The sequence below is a fragment of the Tachypleus tridentatus genome, chromosome 1, assembly GCF_004210375.1.
Source record: "Tachypleus tridentatus isolate NWPU-2018 chromosome 1, ASM421037v1, whole genome shotgun sequence".
In the NCBI taxonomy this organism is placed as follows: domain Eukaryota; kingdom Metazoa; phylum Arthropoda; class Merostomata; order Xiphosura; family Limulidae; genus Tachypleus; species Tachypleus tridentatus.
The window spans coordinates 137,929,360-137,956,973 of NC_134825.1; the positions used below are offsets into that span (position 1 = coordinate 137,929,360).

The following is a 27,614-nucleotide window of genomic DNA, read 5'->3' on the forward strand; positions in this document are numbered from 1 at the left end:
GATTCATCAGTGTCATCCGAAAAACTTGCAAGAGTTGGAGGCCTTCTCTAAGAAGAATAGAAGAAAATATCAGTTGAGTACTGTCAAATGATCATGGATGACTATGAGGAGAGATTGCGCCAAATAATTCACCTGAAAGGCTACGCAACTGACCATTAAAGTAGATGCACGAACACTTTCTGCCCCTCCTGTGTTTGGTTATTTGTTTATTAACAGTTTATTTGTTATTCAATTTACATAAACATTTATGTAGATGTGTGTTAGTATAATATTTATAATATACTAAACTTTCATTATCCTAATCGTCATACTTTTTAAGGTATGAGGAAAAAACTACTTACGATGCAGGGGTACGAACACTTTTGTTGTAACTGTAGTCATTCTAGAAAGATAAAGGGTATCTTATTTGTATTTCTTTTTTCTTTTATCATGATTACTAGGTTAGTCAAACTGGTCATGCATGCACAACTAGAGTAGAGAAAATAACATAAAATTTTATTGAACATAAACCTTTCAAATTTATTTAGGAAGTTCTAAAGACTGCAAATGAAAGTTTATATTTTTTAAATGAAGATAAGTATTTTCATATATTCACAGATAAATTTTAAGTAAAAATGCATCACTAAAAGTTCTGATTTTTTTAAAAAAAAGGACTTTGATTACTGAAAGCTTACATACTTTTGTGAAGATAAACAAAACATATAAAAGCTGTTGTATGGAAACTAAAGGTCAATTTGAAGTCACAAACAAGGTTGATTTGACTAGCCTGTAGTGAGAGAGTTAATGCTAGAAATGATGTATACTCTTGTACACAATTGTATATGTAACTTAATTTGATTTTTGTTTCAAACACTGTAGGGGAAAGAGGAAATGTTTTGGTGGACAAAAGAAAAACATTCAGAGAAGGCTACAAGTTACTTAATCCAGAGTAATGGAAACAAAGTACTTAGAGATCTGTATAAAGTACTGCCCATAGATCAAGAAATGAAACCTTGTAATGATGCAGGTAATTGTCATAGTCAGAGAGTAACAGTTTTGGATTATCAACAGTCTTTCATGGATACTTCAGTTTTGTCATCAAACTTTGATAAAAGTAATCTAGTAGGTTTGTCTTTAGATTATGGTAAGATTTATGGGAATTTAGAGAATAACTCTACCATGAAAACTAAGCAACCTAATAAACTTGAAGATCCTTCCACAATGGATGAGAGAAAAAATATTATTTCAGAAAAGCCTCTATCTTTTGCAAGATCTTTGTTAGATGTTGATTTGATAAAATCAAAAACCTCTAAGTCTCCTATAAAAATTTTAACAAATGTTAATGAGCAGAAATTTACAACAGCAAGTGGAAAAGAACTTTCAGTTTCAAAGTCATCTTTTAACTATGCAAAATGTTTGTTTAATGAAGATTTTCCAAGTGAAAAGTATTTTAAACCAGAAGACAAAGAACAAAAAAAATACAATAAATCTTTCTTGGTAGGAAGTGAAGTCTTCATTTCAGACAAATCTAATGTCACCAACCTTGAGAAGGAAATCAATACTTCAGAAAAATCTTCCAAATATGCAGAATTGTTGCTTTATGATAATCTGCAAACAGGTGGGATTATCAAGCATTCTTTAAAAAACACTAAAAGAAAATCAAGTTCTAGAGATTTATCCAAAGCAAGTGAAAATAAAATTCCCATTTCAGAAGATTATTTTAGGTTTGCAAAACTATTTTTTAGTGAGAACTTACTGGAAAATAAAAACACCACATGTATTTTAAAGGATGTTAAGCAACACTTACAACTAAAAGATATTTTGTCATCTGAAGTGAAGAAAATAAATCTTTCCACAAAGGCTTTAGAGTTTGCAAAATCTCTGCCACATTCTGATACACTAGAAGATGAACATATAGAATGCTTAGAAAACAGGGAAAGACATCCAGAAACCAAAATTTCTTCAGTTATGGTTAAAAGTGATGTATCAAAAAACAAAAACAAAAGTTTTCTCTCATGTGACTCTGAGCAACATAAATTTAACTGTTTTTCTGCATCAGGTGGAAAAGAAACTGTTTCTGAAAAATCTGTAAAACTTACAAATACTTTGTTTCATGATAATTTACTAATAGATGAAAACGTAAAGGCTAACATAAAAGATATTGAAGAAAATTCTATTTCCAGAGGTTTTTTAACTGCCGGAGGAAACAAAATTTCTTTTCAAAAAATCTTTAAATTTTGCAAAATCATTTCTTAATGATGATGTGAGGAGTGAAAATACCACATCTGATCTAAAAGACTTCAAACAATACCCAGGTTTAAAAGAAGTTTTAACAGTCAAAAGGAAGGAAATGAATACTGCCAAGAAATCATTTAAAACTAACATATTTCCACATGATGATATACTTAAAGAGGAAGTTAAAAAAAACATTAAAAAACATGGTGTACTCACAAACTCTTCAGTTCTGCTAGGAAGTGATTCATCAGCATGTGTAAATAATAAATTTTCTCAAAGGAATGCCAATCAACATACATTTTCCAAAGGTTTATCTCCAGTATGCGATACAGACATTTCACAAAAATGTTTACAATTTGGAAAATATCCATCTGACACTTATTTACCAGCAGATGAAAATACCAAGGAATATTTAAAATGTACCAAAGACTATTCCGTTTTAAGGGAGTTTTCAACTGCAGGTGGTAAAAAAATCACTGTGTCACAAAATTCTTTAAATGCTGCAAAATCTCTTCTGAATGAGGACTTAGTGGAAGGTGAAAGTATGAAAAAAGACATTAAAAAACACAGAGAATCAAAAGAGATTTTGGCAACTGATACAAAGAAAAAATTTTCCAAGAGGTCTTTAAAGATTGAAAAAGCTCTTTCTAATGATAATGATCACGATGCATTAGGAGATGAAAATTCAGTAATTTTAAAATATCTTGAAAAAAATGGAGATCATAGAACTTTATCTGTTAAGCTAAGTGATTTATCAATTGAAAGAAAGAAATTTTTGATAGAAAATACAAAGCACAACATGAACTTTAAAGGCTTAGCTACAAGAGGTGAGAAAGAAAATGTTTCAGAAGAATCTTTGTTTCATCATAGTTTATTAACAGATGAAATCACAAGTATAACTACAAATAAAAATAAAATCTCTGTTTTAGAAGATCCCTTAGATTTAAAAAAATACTCCCTTGATGAGGTCTTAACAGAGAGTAAAAATATTGTATCTGCTTCCAAAGGAGTTAAACAAAAGTTAGATTCTAAAGAGATTTCAATAACTGATTCAAAGATTGCTAAATTTGTACCCAGTGATGAGGTACTTAATGGGAATACAAAATGTCTAGAATATAATGAAAGGCATGAACAGCATAACTTTTCAGTTATGGTTAGAGATGATTCATCAGAAAATGAGAAGATTACACTTTCCTCAGAAAACCGTGAACAACGCTCAGTTTGCAAAGGCTTTTCAACAGCAGATGGAAGGAAGATACTTGTTTCGGAAAAATCTTTAGAGTTTGCCAGAAATGTTTTTGATGAAAATTTGGTCAAAAATGAAAACAATGAATCTTTTGTGAACAATATTAAACACTTGACAAATTCCAGTAGTGTTTCATTCATTGGAGACAAAGAAGACTGTGTGTTAATGAAAGATCAATTATCTGAGAATAACGTATTTGTTCAAAAGGGATGGTCCATGTCTACTGGTATAGCAGGTGAATTAGAACACGCATTTGTTTCAGATGAAGTTTCACTTACAGACAATTTACTTGATAATAAAGATTTAGTAGAAGAATATAAACCAACCAGTTGTATTTTTAATGTAAATTTTGACAGTGTATCTAAACCCTTGTTAAAGAATCATGATGTTCCATTAACTATTAGTAAACAGTTTCCTGTAGTGGTGGGAAAAGAAACTGAAAAGTATGCAAGGTGTTTAGATAAGCATGATGTAGTTGGAAAACAATTACTGGGTGAAATTCAGAATTTTGCTAAAAGAAAGCAAATAAATTGTCTTAAGTCGGAAGTCATAAAAGTGTCTGATGAAAGGCAAGCATTGAACAGTAATATGAAAAGGAAAGTAGTGCAAGGGAAGAATGATATGGTTTTTTGTGAAAATACACATTTGTCAGAAAAACCAAGGTCATCTGATTATCGTTGCTGCATTCCACCTGAACAAAAAATATGTAAAACACCATTGCATGTCATGTCTTCTTTAGTCATACATGACAGACGATCTGCCCATTGTCCTGTACTTCCAATGTCTAGTAATCCACTTTATTTTCAGTCTCAGTTTGCTAATACCTCCTGTGATCAAACATCCTATATCTCTGACTTCAAGAAATCTACCTTCATCACACCCTACAAAAAAACAAGCATAAGCCCTGTTGTGTATGGAGTAAAGCGGCCAAGAACCCCAATAGAAGATGAAACTATATTTCCATGGAAAAAGTCAGTAAAGCATTATGATATATTTTCAAGAACATGCCAACAAAACATGGAATGCAGTAAAGTCTATGAAGTAAAAAATGCTATAACAGGAATACAGCAACCACAAAACAAGGTAGTAAATGTGGAACTCGGAAAGGCTCAAGATGTACATTACAATCAATTGGAACTACACACAAAAAACCAAGAAGTTGTATATAAACAACCATGTCAAAATCAAAATAAAGTTCATCAAGAAAATCTGGAAAAAAACAAATTCCACTTTCAAAAAGAGGGAAAAATAGAAAATAATGTAATATACCAGGCAAATATGAGGTGTTTTGAAGACAATAAAAAAAATAAAAATTATTTTAAAAGTCAGTCAAAAGATCAGCATCAAGAGACAGTTAACTCAGAAGACCAAGTGATTAATTCAGAAATTCAGAGAACAGTGAAAACTAACTTAGGAGACCACAAGACAGAGAAAATCAACTTAGAAGAACAGAAGACAAAAACTAATTCAAGAGAGAAGAAAATGTTAAAAGTTCAATCAGGAATGTTGTGGAGAATGATTCATGCAGAAAACCATAGAAGATTTAAACTTAAACAGTTAGCTAGGGAGAAGTATGCAAGTGGAAATCCTGAAAGTGTAAGTGGTAGTAAAATAATTTTTTGTTGTTAAAGAAAAGTATATAAGAGAATTTACTACATACTGAAATTAAACAGTACTGTATTAATGAAATATTTCTGCTTCATTAGGCCAGTGTATTTTGTATAAATGATACATAATTTTTTATAAAAATTGTTACACTTTGACTGATATTCACTTTACATTCATTCTGATTAGGTAGTTTTTAGATGTTGAGAGATTAATATTATGATTTTCTAAAAGGTGACAACTTACTGGGTTTAGGTTATGGTATAATCTAATGTAATAATGATGACTAGATTTTCTAATTGTGTAAATAATTTGGTCTAGAAGAGATCACAAATTTAAAAGGGATTTACTACACAGCACTGTGGATTTTAGGTTCTGTGGTATACATCCAATTACTGCTCGATAAAATTTTATGATCTCCATTTTAGGATTGCAGTTGTCTCATAAAGGTATTGATCAAATCTTGCTATTTAATGGAAGTGGCACTTGAATTTCCAGTGAGTGATATTGAGTAGCTCTCATTCCTCTGTTTTCTGTAAAATTAGGGACAGCCAGTGAAGATAGCACTTGAGTTGCTTAGTTCATGAATCAACAAACAACAGCAACAAGGAAAATGTTTGCCCAAAAATCTTACAAGTTACTTTAAATCAAGAAACTGTTACATTTGGGTATTCTTACAATGGTTTTCATATATATTTGTTTCTGATTATAGTTCTTACCCCCGAAATATGCTTTGAAACTCTGAATTATTTAGTTAAGCCTATTATATTGAATATTTCATTATTCACATTTTACTAATATTAATAAATCTAGATCGGTTTAAATTTTGTCTTAAAATATTAACACGTAGTTGTTGGAGCATACTTCATAAATGTTAATAGGTATTCAGAGATGTCAATCATTATGATTTTGGTGTATACATTACGACTATACGCTCATATAGACAAATATTACGACTTGTTGCAACTACCAAATTATTATGTATTATATAGGCCTATACAATAAAGTGATAAATTGTTCCCCCAGGGCTTGAAAGGGGTGAAAAGAAAATTTTTAGTGAGATACAAATAAATTTTGATAATAAATAAAAGACAGTCCAAATGGCTACTTGCGATAATCACGTTTGTGCTTGAAATAATAAAAAAATATCTGTATCTTTGATGTTTACCAATAGTTTGAGTGCGGTGCTTCTCCATGCTGGGTACGTGGGGGAATCCATAGTTACGTCATCAGTGCTTGTTAGCCAATCAGCACTCGCGTCGATAGGTATTTCTCGTTTTCTAAGCAGCATAGAAACACCAATGTGATCGTTCACAAGATGGAAAAGAAGAGGCCTTGTTCAACAGATTGTCTTGTTTCTAGCAAATCTAAAAGGACTAAAACTGTGAATCAAAAATTTAGGAAAGAGTATAGTGCAAAATATCCAGTCATTGCATCAAAAGTCAGTGACAGTCATGCGTTTTGTACAGTTTGTCACATCGATTTTTCTGTGGTGCATGGCGGGATAAATGATTGTTCCAGACATACAAAATCGGCATCTCACCAACTAAAGGCTGAGGTGAAGACAAAAACGATGCAGATAACGACATTTATGAGTAAGAATTCAGAATATGAAAGCGTAAATGCAGAAGTGATGTTCACGCAATTTGTCATTGCTCATAATTTACCCCTAGCTGTGGCCGATCAAGCTGGACATCTATTCAGAAAAATGTTCCCAGACTCTGATATAGCGAAAATATATGGCTGCGCTAGAACCAAGATTAGAGCAATTGTACAAATGTTGGGTTGTGAAGATGACAAAATGATTTCAAGCATACTTACTAACAGTGTTTACAGTTTAGCCACAAATGGATCCACAGACATGGATGACTCAAAACTGTATTCAGTGGTTGTACGATATCTGTACAGGCTCTGTCTACAATCATTACGCTCAGTCATTTGAAATAGTTGGCATCTCTTGGTATTATACCACAAAAACCTAAGTATTATTGTTAGTTATATATGTATTCCAGTTTGAATTTCCAGACAGAAGAGCACTACTGCATTTAAACTTTTCAACTACATATTTTTTGTATGCCATAACTAAAATGAGGTGTTTTGCTCCATGACTAGGACACATCAAGCTTTATAATTAAAATGTGATTAATATTGTTAATAACTGTATTATCTTTAAATATCTTTTTTATTATTAATTAAAAAACAAAACTTGCATTGCCAGTCTGATAATGTTCCTATTGAAATATTACCATCCAAGAAGCCATATGAGGGTCTATCATATGGAAAGAAAAATAAGATTTGCATGTGTTGAGTTTTACCTTTAACATGCAGTATAATGATTATAAACTTTGGTTATGATCATTTGATGTGTGTTTTTAAACATGGCTTGTGTGTTCAGTCCTTAAATCCAAAGTTGAATACTACTTCTCATAATAAAGCCACTTAAGTTTGTAACTGCATACGTTATTATTTGGTACGAAAACACTTTACTCTTTATCGAGCAGGAAACCTCACCACATGCTGTCAGATAATTATTGATGAAAATGCATTGCACATACCTTCAATATACACTGTAGTATGTCACACAATTTTTCAGCTTATGTGGTTTTTCTCTAAATCTCTTTATCTATATAAGCCCAAACTTCTTTAGTAATATTCAAATCTAAACTCTGGGCAAACCAACGTAGAATAATTTGTGTGAGAACTATCAATTTCCTTTCTTGGTAGGTTTTTTTACTATGTTGGTCAGATAGTTATCTTACTGAATTACAAATCTGGAACTGGTGAACTGATTCTTTTCTAGAGTTTTCATATTTACTTCCACTACTTTATAATATGTACAACTCTTTACAATAGTATTACACAATATTTTCCATCCAGTCTTTAAGTAATCAATCAATCATATTATACTTTTATAACAAACTCTTAATAACACATGTAATTTTGAAATTAACTGGTTAATCATTTTCCTTTTGATATTTCTAAAATAAACAATAACATTTGTAGCTTTATAACAAAATTATTTATACTTGCTACATAAAATAAAGCCCTTCAAATCAAGTGTTTTAAAACACTTAGAAATATTTATTAATCAATTCCTTTTCCCCTTATTCCTTGTGCCATTTAAACCTATTTCTTCATTTTGCTTGTGGTTGAAGAATAATGTTTATACTATTGATGCTTCCTGTATTCTTTTGTTTTACTTTATCTTGATTCTGGTTTTCAACCTAAAACATCTTGGGCTTATGAAAGGGACAGATATTTCACTGCCATTTCCCTTTGCATCCATTCTCCCCTTTATTCTTATCACCGTCTCTGTCCCATCTGGACAGTATGATACTATATGGCCCACACTGTTCCTTTGTGAAAATCATGTTCCAGTTTATTTATTCTATGGAAATCCTAATCTACATGAGATATTTCTCCCATTACTCTCATGAAATAGCTGCAACAGCTCATCTGTTTAGCTTTTGCTTCATTGGGTGTAAATTCATATCAGCTCTTCCAAGTAATCTCTCATCAAATGTTACACTTCAGTGTGTCAGGTGTAATAGCGTACAGGTCGAGGCAGGTGGAAGACAATTTTTAGAGAAATAAGCTTAGTGATTAGTTTGAGATTAAATCAGAAAAATTATGAAAAAACAATCAGGTTAATGTGAAGATCAAACATTGTAAGAAATATGAATTTTCTTTTCATTTAGAGGTGAATGCTTTTTAATTCTGTTGCAGAGAAAATATATAAATTTCCTCCTTCCCAGTATCTGTATTTTTAAGGTTTGATGATTGACTGTTGCTAGAATCTTTGTGAGATAAACATGCATATCAAAAATTGCATACTTGGCCACAATATCAGCATTTCAAAATTAAAAGTTAGCAGTTTTTAGACCAGTTATCAGGTGAAAACAGTATATAACATTCCCTGCATCCATGTGGAAGGTAATCACTTACATTGTATTTCTGTGGCTGAAGCTGTCTTTTTATTTCAAACTTGTCGGGTCTACTGCTCAGACAGTATCTGGTTCCTGTTTTATCACCTTTCACACCTTGGTTTACCATAGTTTGTTTTTTCCTTGTAAAGGAAATGGAGCTTAATTGTAAGCTATAATTTACTACATTGAGCTTTTGAAGCTTCTCATGTAAATAAGTGAATCACCAATATTACTGGTAAAAATGAAATTGCATGTAATATTGTGCTTTTCTAGATCAAACCAATTTCAACCAAGAAAGACAAGTCCACAAAATAACAAGAGATTTTTTAAAATATTTATCTCGGAGTGATTTGGCATTCTCTGATTAATTATATTCACCATATATGTAGTATTACTTTAAATATATAGAATTTCAAGAAACAGATGATTAATCATGAAAGAGTAAAAGATTAAATTATACTTACCAGTTTTCCTCAATAATTAGACCATTCTTAATTTCATATCTAAGTGTTGCACATTGTGCTCTTTTACACTTTCAGATTATGAAGTCTTTTATAACTTGAATAAAACAAGTATTGTAAGTTTACATACATTACAGTATTTTCATAATATTTTAGCTCGTTGCTGCAGGCATTCAAAGGAGAACACTTACAGTTACAGCTTCCACTGCTGAAAATTTTGTTTTTTTTCTTCCTGATCATCTTGGACAAAATGTTTCAGAAATGATTAATGGCATTCCTGTAGGAGATGGAGCTCATCTAATTCCCACAGCTGACCTAAAAGTAGGCAAAGAAGAATTCTTTTGGTGAGTTTTAATTCACTGGTTTGTGTTATTATTTAAGTGAAAACAAGAACATTAAAATTTATCCTGTTTGATTATTTATCAAAGTATTTTTGGTTTGTATGAGTACAGCTTATAAACCTGGTACTTCATTAACCCTTTCACAGTGGGCTTGGTGTAATATACACTAGTTTGTATATCCATTTGCATATGTTAAGCATTTACACTTCAATTTTTTTATTTAGTAAGTGCATCTTCATAAAATTTTATATACATTTAATAAACACTGCAAGCCTTTTGTACACAAAAACAAATTTTTTAATGGAATATTTTTTTCTTAAATATTTGTTTGTGAATATATCGAGTATGTTTCATTCTAGTCCAGATAGAAGTCATTTTCATGTTACAATTAAAAATACTATTCTTCATCCCAGAAATCTCAAATTTATTTTATATAATCTTTAAAAGCTCCTAAATACATTTCAAACATTTGTTTTTAGTAAAATGATATTTTGTTAGTTTTTAATGACATACTTGAATCTTCAGCCTATAGAAAAATCCCAAAAACATAATAAAAAGTTCTAAAATTATAAATAAAACAAGTATATGTATCTTTATTATTATTTTTAAACTTTCAAAGTACTTTTAAGTATGACCTGCTGATATCTCTTATTTATTTTTCTCTCAACAACTAAAGAACAACTCTGCTGAAAATAATCCACTAAGTCACTGCTTGTTTATGTGACACCCCCATAATGATATCCCTTAAAGCAGCAGAGCATGTGCCAAAAGGTAGTTGTCTCAATCCCTTCTCTGAGAACAATATATCTTGTATTGTATTGTAGTTGCTTAAATGTTTTCTTGAAAAATTCAGAGTAATCACCCTGTACATAGAATCATCAAAATCATGTATGGTGATTGTTCATAACAAGACTTTTCCATTGTAATAATACTGTACTTTCAATTTGTCAAAACTTTTATTGTGTAGTTTGTTTCTGATACAATTCTTTGAATATTGGTAATTGCAGTGTTTAGAATTAAGTGGCATAGGTGTACAAAGATGTTACATGAGTACCAGCTTATAAAATCCTACTTCCCTTTTCAACATTTATTTGTCAACCAATAAAACCTCTGGTTTCAGTATTGCCTATCACACTTGTTTAGTTTTGCAGGCGTTATAAGTCCAGTCTTTTTGGAAGAGATTCTTAATCTTCCAGCCAAAGTATAGTTTAGAAGTTCGTTACATTTGTGAAACACCTTGAGTTGTTACTGACTTTACCATGAAGTATGTAACCATCATTTATAATGTATACATGGAATCTTTGTTCAGTAAGTTCAGTATATTGTTGTTGATCTAAGTACAGTGTAACTGTTTCTGTATTTTAGCATATCATGTACTGCTTTTGAAATCTATGAAACATCACAGAATATATATATACATAAAAAGCAAATATACACAACAGAATATATATATGTATAATTTACATGTATTTTTTCCTTCTATAAATGGATAAGTAGTCAGTAAAGAAAAAGTGGAGCAACTGAAAGAGAAAGAAACCTCTTCCTGAGGAAGAGATTCAGTTCCTCTTAATAATTAATTTTCCATTAGAAGAAGAAACAATTCAATCAGAAGAATTGGATCTTGAAAACCTGATGCTTCAATTTCAGTACCTTTGACTGAATCTCTTTACAAACCCAAATGGCCACTAAATGTTGAACTATCTCTTCTTGGCTCTGTCTTTAGGATGTATCAAGATGTGGCTGAATAAAGATGTTTTGGACTCCACATGGCCAGGTAAATCAAAACAACAATCACCAAGACCACCACCACAGGAAAGAGGCTGTACTAAGAGTAGTAGAACAAAGGGTAGAGTGAGCACAATCTCTGATCCTTCCACAGAGGAGAAGCTTCTTGTTTGCAATAAATCCTAGAAATTGATGAAAATCATGACCATAGAAGAATAACAGATACCTTCATTCAACAGAGGTGAACCTGTCTCCCAACTGGTCATTTATTTGAATAATCCAATAGAAATTTTCAAATTTCTTTTCACAGGGGAAGTTTTGCATCTAATTGTAAGTGAAACAAACAGATATGCTCATAAAACACAAGTAAACCAAAATGAACCACTTCAAAAGAAAAACTGTAATGTGGAAAGATTTACTGTTGAGGATCACTTACTTTGGACTAGTTGTAGTTATGGGCCTTAAGTGTCATCTTTGGATCTCTGACCACTTGTCTACATATCTTCTCTTTCATAATTTTTGGTTTACTAAAATATTTTCTAAGGACAAGTTTTTTAGCTATCCATATATATTTACATTTCGATAACAACTCTTAATACATTTTTTAGGATCAGTCCTAACCATGATAAACATTTTGAGATTAGATCTATTATAGATCTTCTGAAGTCCTTTGTTTCTCACTATTCTCCTAACAGGGAACTGTCTATAGATGAGCAAATGTAGGATTGAATTTCTCCCATATCTACCAAAGAAACCAGTCAACTAGGGTATCAAGTTGTGGATCCTGGCAGATGCTACAGGTGGGTACTGTTTAAAGTTCAAGATCTATGCTGGAAAGGAGGGACAAATGCTAGCCAGAGGTTTAGTGGATAATGTGGTCATGGACCTGATGGACATATTCAGTGGACTAGAACACACTTTTCATGGACAACTTCTACACTTCCCCTTGTTTACTTCATAAATTGTTGTCTGTTAAATCTTACGGTTGTGAGCCATCTAGGAAGCACAACTATATAGCAAGAGGAAGCACAGTTTTTAAATGTGGAAGTCTAACAGCAGTGAAATGGACGAACAAACAAGACATCTATGCCCTTTCTACTTTGCACTGCAGTTCCATGACAACTATAAGAAGAAGAGGAAAGGATGCTGAGGTTTTGTTACCTCAGCAAATTCTAGACTACAAGTTTATGGGAGGAGCAGATCTCAATGACCAGTTCCTCAGATACTGTTCAACAGGAAGAAAGTCAGTAAAATGGTATAAAAAAACTATTTTTCCAGATTTTGGATTTGACTATAATCAATGCTTTTATTCTTTACAAGACAAAAACCAATGAACCAGAATTATCACAGAAGCCTTTCAGAATGGAGCTGATCACTTCTTTTGTTGGACCTCTACTTCAGGTAAACCTGGTCCTTCTAGTATGTTATGTACACATTTGCACAGGACATTTCTCCTCAAAGACTTACTCTTGACAATTATAGTCCAATGCTTGTTAAACAGGGTAAAAAAAAGATGTAGACTGTGGCTTACAGACAACAGGACACTCACAAAGTATACACTCTGTGATGTGTTCTCTCTGTTAGTTGTAAAAACACCTTTAATAAAAGTAGGTGGAACTGAACAAGAGGCATGGAAAGAATGATGTAGGAGAAGGCACTGCTCTAGTAGATTTGCTACATATGTTGATTTATCAGCAAATTACACTGATGGGAAGTCCTAAATTTATATTTGAGCTTACCAATATCTACAATTCATGTTTCTAATTTGTTAATCAACTGTAGATGGATATAATAAGTGTAAAAAAATATAAACAGAGCAACAAGACGTGGAAGCACTATGCGACACACACGTATTGATATTTGGTTGTTTTTTGTTATATATATGTCCTTTTATATTAAGAAATTAAAACACTCATTGTATTAAAGTTTGAAATATAAGCTACATTTTATATCAATAAAGTTATTTATTAAACTTTTGAAAATAAATCCTGAAAAGTTCATGATTTGCAGTTAATCTCACCCATTGCCAAAGGGTTAAAACCTGTTGTTTATAATATGAACACTTTAACTCATAAATTAAAGTAGAAAGTGTTTTGATATAGCTTTATCATAATTATGTATAACAATATATTTAAAAGAGCCTTAAATGAATATTTAAACATTTCATTCATTCTGTAGTTTGCATAGTGCTAATTGAAACAATAAAATCGTAATAAAATAAAAATAAAAATATTTTAATTTTGTGTATCTTATAATAGCAGTAAGTAAACCTAATCATTTGTGAGCTGGGCATTGTCCAGTGGTTATTGTGCCAGACTGTGAATTTAAGGATCCTGTTGCCACAAAATCTCCCTCTGTACTTTCAGGTTATGAATGCATTGTAATAGTGGTGATCAAATCCAAGTATTCAGTTAGAGTAGCTGTGGAGTTTGGCAAAGGGTGCTGTTGACTATCTATCTGTCTTCTTAAAATTGAGAATGGCACAAACTATCAACAATCTTCAAAGAAAAACTAATATGAAAGTAATATAACTGAACCCCTATACAGTTTTCTTCCAACATTGATTTAATACATTTTAGTGACATTACCAAGTAAATGACTGATAACAAGTCATTGATATCCCAATCTTAATATGAAATTAACTGTGTGATTAGAACAGTAAAAACTCTGATGCCGTATAAGTAAACAAAATGTTTTGAGTGAAGATACTTAATTGGAAATTCTGATTTTTGTTTATGAAAGAGTTTGGAAGTTTACTGAAAGCTTGCCAAATTTTGTGAAGATACATAAGTACTTTCAGAGTGGCTGCCTTTGTTTTTATTTAGAAATACCTGCTTCATCCAAGGAGCAATTTTACTGTGGTGTTGCACATTGTACAAGTAGGTCATTTATATCAGTGTTCTTTTATTGGTAGGTGAGTGATATCTAGAGGTTACTAAAAAGTCAGTTAATTCAAAAACCCAACAGCAGTGCCCTAATTCAAGTATGCACGCTGTGTTTTTGTCTACCAAATTAATTGTTTTCATTTATATCACAAGTCAAATCCAGTCAGTTTAAGTCATAACTGCAACTAGAATAGTGGTTCAATTCAGAATTACCTTGTAATGTTTCCTGCCAATCTACCTGTTGTAAACCAGACATGCCTGACATTGCAGAGATTAGTTTAATCTGAGAATGCCAAATTTCTATTGAAACTATTTTTTTGTTTTTGCAATTTTCAGTTGAGCAAATCACCACTTTGTTGTCATGATATTACCTCGGTTATGACATCTTTAAACTAATTATATCAGTAACATTGACTCCAATGGTCATTTTATTCCTTTGTAAGTAAAATCTTAAAAGTTATGAAGCCATTAGAAGAATGTAATGAATGAATCTGTTAAATGAAATAATGGAAAGGAACTTCTCCCTTTTCTTAGGTTTATCAAGATTTAATGTACTAACATTTCATTAAGAGTATTGTTACCTTTCTACAACTCCATTTTGATTAACAGTTAGCCTTAGAATGTTTTGCACCTGTACATTTCCATAGTAAATTCATCACCTTTGAGAAACTAGAAATGTTCTAAAGTTACAATGTTGTTTGGAAAGTAACTCTTAATATTGTGAGAAGTAATACATTACTTACACTAAAATATTTTCTACTTTCTACTAATCTAATAGACAGAATAGACAATTTTTATATTAATCACATTTTGTGTAAGATTTATTATAATCATGTCTTTGAAAATACAAAGCTGCTTGTAACTTCTGATTACTGAGTGTTTTTATTTAATATTACAAATACTTAAAATCTTTGTAGAAGTTGATTTGTGACTATTCTTAAGTTGTTGTTGTCAACAAAACTTTCAGGTAGTGACTTGCACTGTTTTACACTATGCTCTGACAAGTGAAAATCCTTGGCAGAATATGGCAAAGATAAGTTCTGCTGACTATATGTACTGATTTATCCATGATTTTTTTGTGTTTTCATACAAGAGCAGTTTTAATGGCTTCACCAGTGTTCATTTATCCTGTTGCTATTTCTAATAAATATTCAGTGTGTTATAATTGATGTGGAAACTAGAAATCTGTGTAATAAAATCATTGTCTGGAAGAAAAAATGAAAGTAGCTTTGCTGTCAAACTGACAGTAGCATAGAAAAACATAACAGTTTCAAGTGTATTTTAACTTTCTTAATGTTTTTTGAGATGCCCCGTAGACAGTTTATTCAAATATTTTATTTTACCTGTAGGGCTTTATTGCACAGTCCTTCCGTTGATCCTTCATTAGTTAATCGATTATGGGTTTATAACCATTATCATTGGATTGTTTGGAAACTAGCAGCTATGGAAGTAGCTTTTCCTGACATTCTTGGAGGCAGGTAAGATTTCATTTCAAAACCATACTTCTTTGGCAAAATTAGGGCATGCATTGGGTAATTATTTATAAGTTGAGAATTAATGGCTGTAAAAAAAATTAACTTTTTGTCAAAAGATAGAGTTTATTGTCAAAACAAATCCAAGTGAAGTTTAGTTTTTGTTGTAGTTTTTTTGTTTTTGTTAGAGAACATTATAAACTTCAACATTTTTCATGGCACTGTAAAACTGTTTTCATAAATATGGGTTTCATGTTCTCCAGACGAGAATGAATTCTATTTTTAAGTGTAAAAGAAATCATATTGTTACAAGTAATTATGTACAACCATACAACTTACATGTAAGTCTGTATCCAATGAAGTCATCTGATTATTTTAGATCAGTGTTCCTTGTTCTTTACAAGTAGTCCCCCAATGAGACAGTGATAAATTTACAGATTTATAATGCTAAAATCCAGGATTCAATTCCATGTGGTGGACACAGCAGATAGCTTATTGTGGCTTTGCTCTATTATAAACAGACTTTACAAGTTAGTAAAGTTAATTGCAATAGATAAACCATGAATGGATACCTCAGAGACATCATGTCTGAGAGCTCAAAGAGCTTCTTGAGTTTGAAATGAATATTTTTTATGAAAAGGTAAGAAAGTTGTTAGTTAGAAGGTGGGAAACAACTAGGTTTGATATATATTTGGCTCTGTAAAACATAATTATAATATAGTACCTCCACAAGAAGGTTTTGCTACAGATAGTTTGCATTTTTGTGAATTTCAACCTGTAATCCTCAAATTTTGCCTTTATTTTGAAGAAAATGGTGGCAGGTACTTCTGGAAGGTCAGTAAATTTCCAAATCTAACTCCTTATTTCTATTTATCTGAATTCCCAGTGTCTAATGTTTATATAAAGATATGAATATTTACATTCACAAGAGATATACTTTGCTTGAATTCCTATTTAAAGAAGAGCAGCCAATATCAAGTGAAAATTATTTCCTCTATGTTTATCTTACAGCTTTATTAAGAGGTAAACATCTTACTGAATATAATCCCAGTCTTAACAAACAGCTGATGTAATTCAAAATAAGTGTTATCTTATCTATCTTTTGACATGTGACAACATTATCAACAATAAGGAGGTAATAATTATGAGAGTATGACAAGAATGTAAACATGCTAAAGAAAATATTTGAAAGGAAAAACTAAAAGATGAGTCTATCTAGGAATTTTGTACACTTGAGTTATGTAAGTTATTGCATATACTGATAGATTATATTTATAATTTAAATTCTAATGTTTATTTTGCAACTATCACTTTGATGGTTCTTTGTTGACAAGTATAGTTATTTAAAATTATGATAGTCAGTCATTCCTGTATAAAGGATGTAGCATGAAATATATTTTAAATGGCTTGTTAAATTACTACAAAAATGTTATCAAGTGTCATAAAATAAACTGTTGACTTGATGAAATACTGCACAAATACTTCTACTTGTTTTTCATATGGAGAAACATATCTTTATTTTACCATTTGATCCAGAAAATCTGAAAATTTATTATATTAGCTTGTTGTAGAAAATGTTTGAAAACCTTGAGAAATAAGTCATTTTAGTTGATTGACAGACAAATTTCTTTTATGCCAGGTACCTCACACTTCATCATGTAATGTTACAGTTAAAGTACCGCTATGATAGAGAAATAGAACACTGTGAGAGGTAAGCAAACTACTATATTTTTAACTTTGTACCAGAAATTTTAAATGTCACCTAAATATATCTCAGTGAAATGCACTAATATCTAGTTTTGTATGCAGTGAAACTTCTTGTGGCCACTGTTATACAGAATGCTGAAACATGATTTTTAAATAATTTTGAATATGTATATCAGTAAGTCATGTGGCAGTCTTTTTTTTTTTCTCATGGAAAATATTCAGACATCAAGATGTGTTCATATAAGGGACTTAGAATTTCCGAGATAAGAGTATCCACTGTATTTAATAGATTTGTAAAACTCAAGTTTATGGATCACCTTGGGAAACCAGGACTACCTAGAAAGAGACTTGCAGTATCTCATTTCTTAACTGCAGTGCCTTGTAACAAATGAGAATCCAGAAATATCAGTGGCAAAAGTCATCCATATGCCCCATGCAACATTACACAGAATAATCAAGAAGGATCACTACCTTAAAATGAAGCTGATAAGGTTTACACTCATACTTTCTAATCAACAGTTGCATAACTCAAGCAACTGGAGAATGAACCACTTATACATACAATTCCATATAAAGTTCTGCTGGTAAAATTGAGGTAAAGTTGTTAAAGATTGTTAAATGGATGTTGGAAAACCATCCTTATACACGAGATGAATTATATAAAACATGCATCAAGGAGTGGATGTGCTTTGGACATGGTGGCATAATAATGGAGCTTTTTGCAATGGAAACTGAATTGCAGGGGTATTGTTAAGATGCATTTTGACTTTATTAATGAATTTTAGTGCACGGTTTATTTTTGTTTTTTTTTCTAAATGGGGGCTATTAACACTAGTTTGTCTGTCTCAGGGTGGAATATTACTTCACAAAATTGAACAAATCTTAGCAAAAGTTTGCTAAAGAGTATCTTGTTTCAGCTTAAAATGATGTATAATTTGATTTACTCTCTCTTTATTACTTTTGTTTTGAAATTTCAAAAATGTTTTGAGAGACAATTTGAAAAATGATTAATCCTTTCTTTTACCTTAAAATTTCAATTTTTCTGTTATTGTTCAGATTGTTTCAGTTCACATATTTGTTTTGATACTCTGCTTTGCTCATTTAAATAGTCATTACTGCCAGCTATAAATTTCAAAAACATAGCAAAATGACAAAGATTTATCAGTGACCTGTCACTTAACCTGTCAGATTAGGCTATGGAAAAAATTTTTTTCTAGCAGTATTCTTGTTTTATTCTTCCATTTTGTAGTAGGTATTTAGGTTTGATCATTCAGAAACCAGAGTTAATCTTCATCTCACTTGTAAGGAGTGTGTGGCTCATTGTGGGTCTGACTTTCACCTGTTACAAGCAGGGGCATATTTATCAGTAAGTTGTTAAGGCTTGGGCCTAACTCACAACAATGTGAGGGGTGGATCTGAGTTTTGAAGTTTAGCAATAAAGAGTGTATAGTGGCAACTTTTAAACTATAGTAAACTGTAGGTTCTCTTGTAATAATGGAGTAGAAAAGAATAATTTGTCCTGTCATTTGGATTTGAGTAGCTGAACAAGCCTGTGTGGATTATTGATGAAAAGAGACGATTATTTAAAGCTTTGGATACAACTTTGGTGATTGTGTGATGAACATTTTTATATACATTTAACTTGTTTTGAATATACTGTTTTAAAACAAGAAGTTTGTTTGCTGTCTCTTTATTGTTGAGATTTATCAACAAGTCCCAAACACCTATTGTGAAGAATCACAGCCATATAAAAACCTGACACCCTCTTTTACCATTCCCTTAAAATTCAGGGTGAAATCTGAAATGCCACCACTGTCATACTCAGGAATCCTGATACTGGGAGAAATAATATGGCCCTGATGAAGGCCAGTAGGGTGGCAAGCTATAATTGAGATACCTCTCTGCCCTCTTGCTTTACCTGTGGGTGCCTACTATCCCACCAGCAAAGGAAACAACTGTGACTAATGGTGGTCTTCCACCAACAACATTTCTTGTCCTTTTTTGCTGGCCATTAGTGTTCCGTATCAGAGCTAGGGCTGCAGTTCTATGTTTGATAATAGTCTGAGTGTCCTGTAGAGACTTCCCCAAGTCACCTCATGCTTAACAAGCTCCATTTTGAAGTGGCAACACTTAACCACTGTGCTGGAATTGATCCTCAGGGACTAGGTTTTGTCCATTAGACTGGATATTTAAGACATTAGCATATCTTCCTGAGTGTGCACATATGTAGGCTGATTAATGTTAGGGATCTTTTCAGCTTTAGCAAAAGTTCTATTTCCAAAAGAGGACTTCTCCTAGATTCAACAGCCATCTTCTGCAACCATGTCTCTTTCTAGCAGTGAACTCTTCTGCTTGGTCAGGAATACTTGTAAGTTTAGAATAACCTATTCATTTCAGTGAAAGCATTTCTTTAAACTCATTTAACACAAAAGATCAAGCAAAGGTCACTTTGCATGTTAACAAAATATAATATCTGCACAAAAAATCTATGGTCATGACACCAAAGTAATTTCTTCTTAACTTTTCTTATGGTGAAATCAGGTGAAATGATTTTGTTACAAATGTTAGATAGGTTCATTTAGTAACAGAAGGATTGAGCAGACAAGTTACAGAGTAAACTGAATTTGAAATCTCAACTACATTTAAGTAGTGAGAAGTAAACAAACTGTAACTGGTGTTAAGTGTAAAATAGTCTTTATTGTGAAAAACCAAGTAAAACAGTATTCTTACTTGGACAGACAAGCAGTTATGGACATGAAAATTGATTTACATCTTTCTGTTCTCAAGATGGAACTTGTTTTATTCATTACATTAATAAGCAGGTATAACTCCAAAAAAATAATTTGACCTTTCAAGATATTTCATATCTTTTCTTTCACAATAATGTCATCATGTGACTGGTCATTCTCCCATAACATATGGAAATTATCCAATCAGTCAGCTAGGTATATTGTATTCATTTGTGTTTTCAACAAAGCTATATAATATTATCTGCTAATGAGAACAAAAGTAATTAGAACAAAACAGTTTCAGTGATTTTTTAGACTGTGTGTTTATGTAAGGACTGCATGAAACAAACTATATGAAAAATATTTTAAATTATTTTATGACTAAAGATGGTGTAAAAACATGTTTCCATATTGCAAATGTATTAGTCTTGAATTTTATTATAGTTCTATGCAAATTACATTAACAAAGCAAATGTTAAGTTTAAGCTTGTATTCTAAAGATGGCTGGTATGGGTATTAAAACTTTAGTTCAAATAAAGTACAGAACAGTGTTTGACATTTTTAAGTCATCTTCAGGTTAACAACAACAAAAAAAGGTTCCTTATCATCATGAACGTATAAGTTTCTTTCTAACCAAATACATTACTGCACCTACCAGTACTAATGCATTACTTTTATAAATGGCTACAGTTATATTCAGGTAGTAATTATATATATTCAGTTTTCATCTTTACTTAACTCTTTTTAATTGCAATTATACATATGTTATATCCAAATGAAATTAATTAAAAAAGAAAGAAAGAACTTGGTAACATTATATGGTTTTCCCCAGTGAAATGAATAGTATCAATTATGATCATTAACTACTTAAGCACTATTCCATTGAAAAATCAATTTCAAATGCCCAAGTTATAAGTACTTATGTCAGTACCTTCTATTAGACAGTGTGGTTTGTATGTTGAAAAATAGCAGCACAAGCTTGTTCATAGAGCTTATTTCAGATTACAATTAAAACTGAATTTGAATATACTTCCTATATATATAAAAAAAACTGCTGTAACTCAGCTAAATGAGCCCAGAAGTTAAATTCTTGCTCTAGTTAAACTGACATAATGAAACACTTTGTTTTCTGTCTTGAAGTGATAGGATATGTTGATTTTATGATATGATTTTTGTTTTTTATTGATTTCAGCATGGCAATCAAATGTCTTATTCAGTCTCAAGTTATTAAAGATTAAAATAAATATTTTGAAGTAAACAAATGGAAAAGAAAATTTAAGAAATTTGATCACAACTTATTTGTACATATTCAGTTTACTGTAGTTATTGTATTTTTGAAATTAAACGTGATACCATAACAAGCAGTTGTTAATCAGCATCTTTAAATATAATATTTCTTTTATTTAGTTAAAGTATTTTATGTACTTTATCACTGTACTATTTGTAAAGCAGTTAATTGGAAGAAAAAAAAGTCATATGTAATTAGTATTTACTGCCCAAAAAATTATATTGATAGTAATTTGATTTCCATGCTGGAGATCATATGAGAGTTGGATCTTGCATACATTTACCACGTACAAGTTTCCTGTTTAGAATTATTATAATTGCGATGATGGCTTTTAAAGTGATTAAAGTAATGTTACGTTATGATATTTCTTTTACAACCTGCATTATTTGTACAGACATTTAGGGAAGGTTTTTTACTGTTGAATGTTGAGCACATTATAGATAAGCATGCAGATTAATTTGTTTTAAAAAATTATTTATTAACAGTCAAGTGCAAGAGGTAGGTAACTTTTTTTTATATAATAATACACCTCAAATACACTTCTTCAATAAGGCTGTAAAAAAGTGGATTTTGTGATTTAGTAAACTCAAAACAATTTGTTTCTTTCAAAATAATAATATCAAAACTGAAATAATAATTTATGTTTCGAAAAAATTGTATTATGCTGAAAAGTTACAACATTATTTGGTCCAAAATTAAAATATGTTCATAAAATATTTTACTTGCATAAATTAAACCATTACCATAAATTCATCATTTTAATGAGAGAAACCTAGTTCAAAAAGATAAATATTTTCTTTAAGCGAAGATATTGTCAATTAGTTTTTGGCATATATACCATATTCATTTTTTTTAAAATACACTGATTAGATCAGCTCTGAAGAAGATACTTGAGAGAGATGACACTCCAGCTAAAACATTAGTGTTATGTGTGAGTAATGTCATATCAGACAAGAATGAGAAATTGAAATTAGCAACAGCACTTCAACAGGTATGTTATGTTTTAGTTAATTGATTTATGTTTCATTATGTATTGAGTTCAGCTAACTGTTTCTTAATTGATTGAATAAATACGTGTGTTGACTTTAACCTGATATTTTTAAAATTTTAGATAGTTTTATTAGGACTATAGGATGAACTTTTAAATGTTTTACTATCATCTGTTTTTAAAAGAAAATATACTGACAATATTCCTGACCTTGAGCATTCTGTTGGAAGTATTGCAGTTGAACTAAATCATGTAGCTATTAATGTCTTAATGGTAGTCAGAAAATTAAGAGTTTAAAAAGATTAATTGAAAGAGCACTAGAACCAGATAAAATTCTTCCCCAGGATTTCAAAAGAATTTTAAAAAACAAACTTGCAATGACTTATTTTTGTTAGATCAATACACAGTTTCCTGAGAACTGGAAAGGTATTAAGTTTACTCCATTTTTTTTTAAAGGGAGTGATAAGATTTGTCTTGAAAATTACAGGTCAGGTAATCTTGCACCTGTGGTGGAAAAATTCTGGAAAGTTTGATGAAGAAGCATTACCTAATTATTTAGTGAAATGTAATGTAAAAGAAAACCAACATAGTTAATATTAAAGGGAAGTTTTGCCTTAGTAATTTGGCAACTATTTCATAGAAGCCACTTGTTGTTTATATGGTGCAGCCTTGATGTGCTTAGATTTTCAAGAAACTTTTCATAGGTGTTACGTAGAAGATTAATAAAAAATAACATCACTAAGGGTTGAGGAAGAACACGTTAATTGGATTGTTTGGTGGTGGATGAAGGAAGCTAGAAGTTGTTAATGGAATACAGTAAGACTGGACCCTTGTTATTAGGGGAAAGCAATAAATGATAACTAACAAGATATTTTTAATGTTCACAATATGTTGCACTGATATTTCCTCTTATGATGTATTTATAGCTAAATTGATTACAATTTAGAGATAATTCTCTCTCCTTACAAATCACTAGTTAGACCTTATTTGGTATACTGTTTACAGTTTTGGTAATTTTATAGTAAGTGAAGCAAATGTGAGTGTAAAATCACTAAATGAAAAGCTGTGATATTGTGAACATTAAAGAAAATATATCATTTATAACATTTTCTGTCCTGTTTTTTCCTCTTGTTACAAATCTTTTGGCCTTTGATGTTTCTTATTTGCATTAATGATATTCATAAGGGCATAATTAATAAGTTATTAAATTTGTTGACAACATTAAACTCTTGGATATTTGTAATTATACTGATGATGTTGATCTTTCTTATTTGAATGATATTCTCTCTTCCTTCAGCAACATATGTTAAATTACAAATCAAGTGCCAGTTGCATTCACTGAAGCGTCTTAATATTGTAATATTCATTTAAAGCATAGTTAAAAGTTTTGGGTAGCATCACATTTACATGTAGTATAAAGACAAAAGGAGTTTTCTGAATGAAATTATTGGGTGCACATCTAGAAGCGAGTAGTAATAATGGGATTTGTTCATTCTGAATTTTCTTATCTTTGTCACAGTATTGTGATATCATATCTAATAATGTTTCTGGGTGATACATTGATATATAGCAAAGAAATAGAAATTAGGAGAGCACGATATGGGTGCTCAAACCCATAATGTCCTACGTCTGTATCACCCTTCATTGCCTGCAGACAGTTGTGGGAAGATGACTACTCTCCAAAGTAAAGAAGAAAAATAAATAAATAAATTAACAAAAAATGAAGAAATTAAATAATGATAATATACTGCTTTGGGTGTAAGTTAACTAAACTTACCTCCTCAGTTAGCATTCCAGGCCCCATTATGGTAGCCCAGTAGACAAATTATATTAATATGAAGGGTCCCAAACAGTTATACAAATTAACTAGTATAACTCCAAACCACCATCTATTAAGTCTACTGTAACTAGCAATTTTCATAGTTTGAACAAACCTTTATATGCAATGAGGTCAGGGGCATAGATTTTTTACACCTGATGGGGGGATGATTTTTGCAACCACTTATGTGGACTGTTCAATTTGCAAATTGGTAATCTCTGATTACGTAAACCTGAAAGCTGTAAACATGCAGTCGTAGAGTAATCTTGTTGCCTACATCTAGGCCTAATTTACAACTAAAAATAGTTATCAGAAATCTTTAGTAAAATTTCTTTCTTTATTTAATACATTCTGATTCTTACTACAGATTATTTTAATGATTTTATTTAAAATTTCTTTATTAAATCTATTAGATATTAATTTTTGTATCAGTAGTTCAACATTAATAATAAAATATTGTATTACAAAAATTAGAATAATTGTGAAGTTCTAATGCTTATAAGGAAGGATAATGGTACATTACTATTAAAAGAGGGTAAAACGTATATTGGAAAAGCAAAATATTTTCTTTTATCAAAAATATTTGTATTGATATCTTTATCAGTTATTTTAATTTCTTAATCAAAACAATGTGCCTCTATATTAGATATTGAAGTATTTTCAATTTTGAATTCTACCAGATAAATAGTGTTAATAACATTATTTATTTCAGGATTATTTATACTAATTAAATCATCTGTACATTAAAGGACAGTTAGCTCCCATTGAAACTCCTATTACTTGTTTAATGCTTTGGCTCTCACACAGCCCACCAGTGAGTCATGCTCTATTTTCTTTTTAAAAGGACACTTATTGGCTAGGACACAACAGTTACATATACACTCCCAAAAAAAAGTAATTGTAAAATGACTATTGGAACTCTGGAAAGTATCAGCAAAATAAGCTTGGGTGCCAATGCTTTAAAACCTGGTTATTGAAAAATGTATAATTATTATAAATGAAAAAACTTAATATATATTTTATGGCTTTGGAGGTAAATTTTCTTTCTTCCAGTTCCATGAAAGGATAACAGAACTGTTCTATTAATGAATTTATAACAAAAATTAAATGTTTTAATAAAATTGTGGTGAAATCAAATGTTTGAATATTATTTATTTGTTCACAACTTCTTAGGTATTCTAAAATGGGTTGATTATTTTGTATTATCCAGAAAGTATGTTTTTTATTATTAACACTTAGTTTTAATTTTATCAAATAAAATATTAAGTAATTTATTTAATAAAATGGCTGGTTGTTTAATAATTGTTCTTATTGAACTAGAAATCTAAATTTAATTGGAAATTATAAAAGGACATATTGAAAATTATTTATTGTTATGAGTTTAAACTATATTTTTCTTGTTTACTTAAGAAGCAATTATGAATGCATTTTTCTGTCTGTTTATGAACATTCCAACATTTTACTACATCCATCCTACCAATTCATATATGTTGTAATTTGCAAAACATGGTCTCAATTTTAAATTGTTTCTGCAGTGATATCTTACATTTTCTATTTGTTATTTATGCTTAATGAGAGAAAATGCTTAATTCAAAAGGCATCAAATTTAATGAATTTCTGCAGTAGTTATTTACCTTATTTCAAGCCTTTACGTTTATGTGTCTTTAAAGATATTGTATACTTCTATAAGGATATATTGTCCTTCAGGAGAGTAGCTGGTAAATGGAGGTAGTGTTTTGGTTTTTCTGTATTAGATATCTGGTTCAGATGCTAAAATTCATTATTTAAGGTCATAGTGTTAACCCTTTGAGTGTTGGCTTCTAAATTTTTAGAAGGTAACATCACTCTCATAATATTCATTCCAAAAAATAAAACTAGTGGGTGAAATTCTTTAAAATTTTACAAGAATCTTCCAAAAGATTTGTAGTTTTTGAAAAATTAAATATTTAGTTTATATTTTTTGTAATATTTCTGATAAAAATATTTTTTTATTTAATGTGCTTATTTGTATTTGGACTCAGTTCACCTGTGTGGTGATTTTTATGTGAGGTATAAAAATACAATTTATTATTACTTTACAGTTTTCACATTTCGTTTATGTTATCTCTAGAACCACCTAAGTTAGTATCAAAAGTTTCTTAAGTTACTTTCCATTTTCTTTACAATATCACTAGCTCTACCTTTTATCATCATTATACAATGCAATGAAATATTTAATATTAAGAAATAGAAATATATACATGTCTTTTATCTCTTAATAGAATTCCTTTAAAACTTGGTTTTTTAATGTACATAAATTCACATCTTTATCTTTTCACTTATAGCTTGTTTTTAATTTTCCTTTCTAATTCTTTGTCTTTTGTAATTTATGCTTTATATTTAAACTGATTCCCTCTGGGCTTTATTATTATTATAATACAGTAATACCCACACAGGCACTTGTTATGCTAATGTGTTGTACATATGAATGATGCCTTCTTGATCATTCACTTTTACACTACAGGTGACAACAAATTAAATTTAATGAGTATCAAACCTCTTAAATATAATTTTTAAAACACAAATAATATGTGTAAAATACGAAAGTAAAACTTAAATATAACTCTCTATTTTACTATAGCATTTATAGGTACAAACCACTATAAGTGCTATATTTCATAAAGCAATACTAACAGCAGCTACATGTATGCTGTAAAGAATACTGCTCACCTATTGCAAATTAACTGTTGATGGAGAAGAGTGTAAGCTGATCTCTTTCTGACAAGAATATACAGTTGGATCTACAAGCAACATGTGTGTAGTAGATCTCAAGATAAAATATAAAAAGTGGGCTTGGCACCTGTTAAGAGTTGGAAAATTATATGTGTTTCCTGACAAAGCAAATTTTAGATTTTGGGTAGCATGTGTCATGTATATCAAATACGTGTACTTTTTATGTATATTTTGACACACACACACAGATGTAGACTGCCAGCATATGTGGCTAATGCTGAACCTTTGGTGAAGTCAAGGTTTTCAATAGCACATGGGTGATATAATTCAAAAATTGAAGTATAAGAATATTTTAAAAGGCTTCTTTTGAAGTAAAGGAATCATAACGTAGATAACAAAAGCATTCAAATTATAAAATATATAATGTTAATTTCATTAACGTATATTGAAAAGAAATTTAAAAATAGCATTAACAACCATATGCTTAAACTATATT

The 27,614-nt window shown here is 30.5% G+C and overlaps 1 protein-coding gene across 7 annotated transcripts in view; it reads left to right on the plus strand.

Moving 5' to 3' along the window:
- Positions 1 to 27,614, plus strand: part of LOC143225246 (uncharacterized) — a 160,940-nt gene that overhangs the window by 72,899 nt on the left and 60,427 nt on the right. For 3 of the 7 annotated variants that reach the window (XM_076454333.1, XM_076454339.1, XM_076454351.1), the window contains 5 exons: positions 859 to 5,056; positions 9,609 to 9,796; positions 15,753 to 15,881; positions 17,515 to 17,586; positions 22,470 to 22,590. In XM_076454333.1, coding sequence (XP_076310448.1) covers positions 2,330 to 5,056; positions 9,609 to 9,796; positions 15,753 to 15,881; positions 17,515 to 17,586; positions 22,470 to 22,590 — 3,237 coding nt within the window. In that variant the 5' untranslated portion in view covers positions 859 to 2,329. Of the gene's footprint in view, positions 1 to 858; positions 5,057 to 9,608; positions 9,797 to 15,752; positions 15,882 to 17,514; positions 17,587 to 22,469; positions 22,591 to 27,614 lie in introns of those variants that run through there. The other 4 variants (XM_076454313.1, XM_076454323.1, XM_076454344.1 and 1 more) reach the window with 2 other exon arrangements.